General features: G+C 42.8%; 1 protein-coding gene across 1 annotated transcript; it reads left to right on the plus strand.

Annotated features, from left to right (window-relative positions):
* Positions 1 to 454: 454 nt before the first annotated feature.
* LOC124374518 (sperm-specific protein PHI-2B/PHI-3-like) lies at positions 455 to 955 on the plus strand. Its single transcript, XM_046832718.1, has one exon. It carries the CDS (start codon positions 455 to 457, stop codon positions 953 to 955), a length of 501 nt encoding a protein of 166 aa, XP_046688674.1.
* Positions 956 to 1,322: the final 367 nt, after the last annotated feature.

Consider the following 1,322-nt stretch of genomic DNA (forward strand, 5'->3'; position numbering starts at 1 on the left):
AAAGTTATATAGGTTTGATGATTTTCTCAGACTAGTTTACTCATGTTTATAAAACAAATTATTAATACATGAAACCATATCTTACGGCTTTGCGCTTGAAAAGAGAGGACAGATTAAATATCCCACAAACGTCGATATTTTCATATAAGCAACGATGTAAGAATAAAGTCTAAAAAATTTAAAGATAGGGTGTAATCATTATGTGTACATTATTTACACTCTGAATGATGAATAAAATTTAAAAACTACAATTTACTAGTTGTATTGTTGTTGGTTTTATGGTATTATTATAAAAATAAACCCGGTTTGGATGTTATAAGAAAATATACAGAATGTAGGTACTAACTAAGTTATTATAATTATTAAGTATTTATTTCTATATAAATATATAAAAATATAATATATAAATTATATATAAAATATAAAAAGATCTAAATTATTCCCAAACATACGAATGGCAAAACCTCCGCTACAACCCACCGCCCCCAAAGCCGCCCCCACACCGAAAAGGCGAAGGCCGCGGCCGCCAGCAAAAAGGGCCCCGCGTCAAGCCTGCCCCACCCTCCGACGTCGGACAGGGTTGAACACGGCCATCAAGAACCGAAAGAGCGCGGGGGTTTTCGTCGCTGTGGGCCCAAACAAAAAGTACATCGCGGCCAACTACAAGGTTGACGCCGAAAGCTGGCCCCTTTCATCAGGAAGTCCCTCAAGTCGGCCGTGGCGTCCGGCGCTCTCACCCGGGCCGAAAGGCAAGGGCCCCCCCGGGCCCTGGGTTCAAACTGTCGGTGAAATCCCCCCGGAGAAGGAGCCAATTCCCCGGCAGCAGAGGGCAAAAAGGCCGCCAAGAAAGCCCCGGGCCCAACCCGAAAGGCGGGGGAGAAAAGCCAAAGGGCGGCCAAAAAGCCTGCCCACCAAGAAACCGGCCCCCGCCGCGACCAAAAAGGGCCCGGGCTAACCCCAAAAGACTCCCGAAAGGGCCCAAAGAAGGCCCGCCAAACCGCCGACCAAAAAGCTCAAGTCCCCCAAAAACCCGAAGAAAGTAGCCGTGAAGAATATTTCTTAAAAACCCGGCATTTGAAAAGTTTCCGGGTTTCCGATCCCGGCGGAGCAAGTATCTTTTTTTTTTTTTCAATGTTTATTAAAATTAAAAAAGGGTATTGCCATTTCCCCCAATTTTTTAACGAAAAAAAAAAAGTCGTTTTGACAGGTTTCTTTAAAAATCATATGTTATTTTTTGTTTTTTTAAAAAACGCATATTGACAGTTTTTCCCAAAAAAACCCAAAAATTGCATCGGAAAAAAAAGTCCCCCTTTTCTGTGGGG

Source organism: Homalodisca vitripennis, unplaced genomic scaffold (assembly GCF_021130785.1).
Source record: "Homalodisca vitripennis isolate AUS2020 unplaced genomic scaffold, UT_GWSS_2.1 ScUCBcl_8867;HRSCAF=17159, whole genome shotgun sequence".
NCBI lineage: Eukaryota > Metazoa > Arthropoda > Insecta > Hemiptera > Cicadellidae > Homalodisca > Homalodisca vitripennis.

Excerpts from the sequence above, each read along its gene's own strand:
- LOC124374518 (XM_046832718.1), top strand. The coding sequence starts at position 455 with ATGGCAAAACCTCCGCTACAACCCACCGCCCCCAAAGCCGCCCCCACA.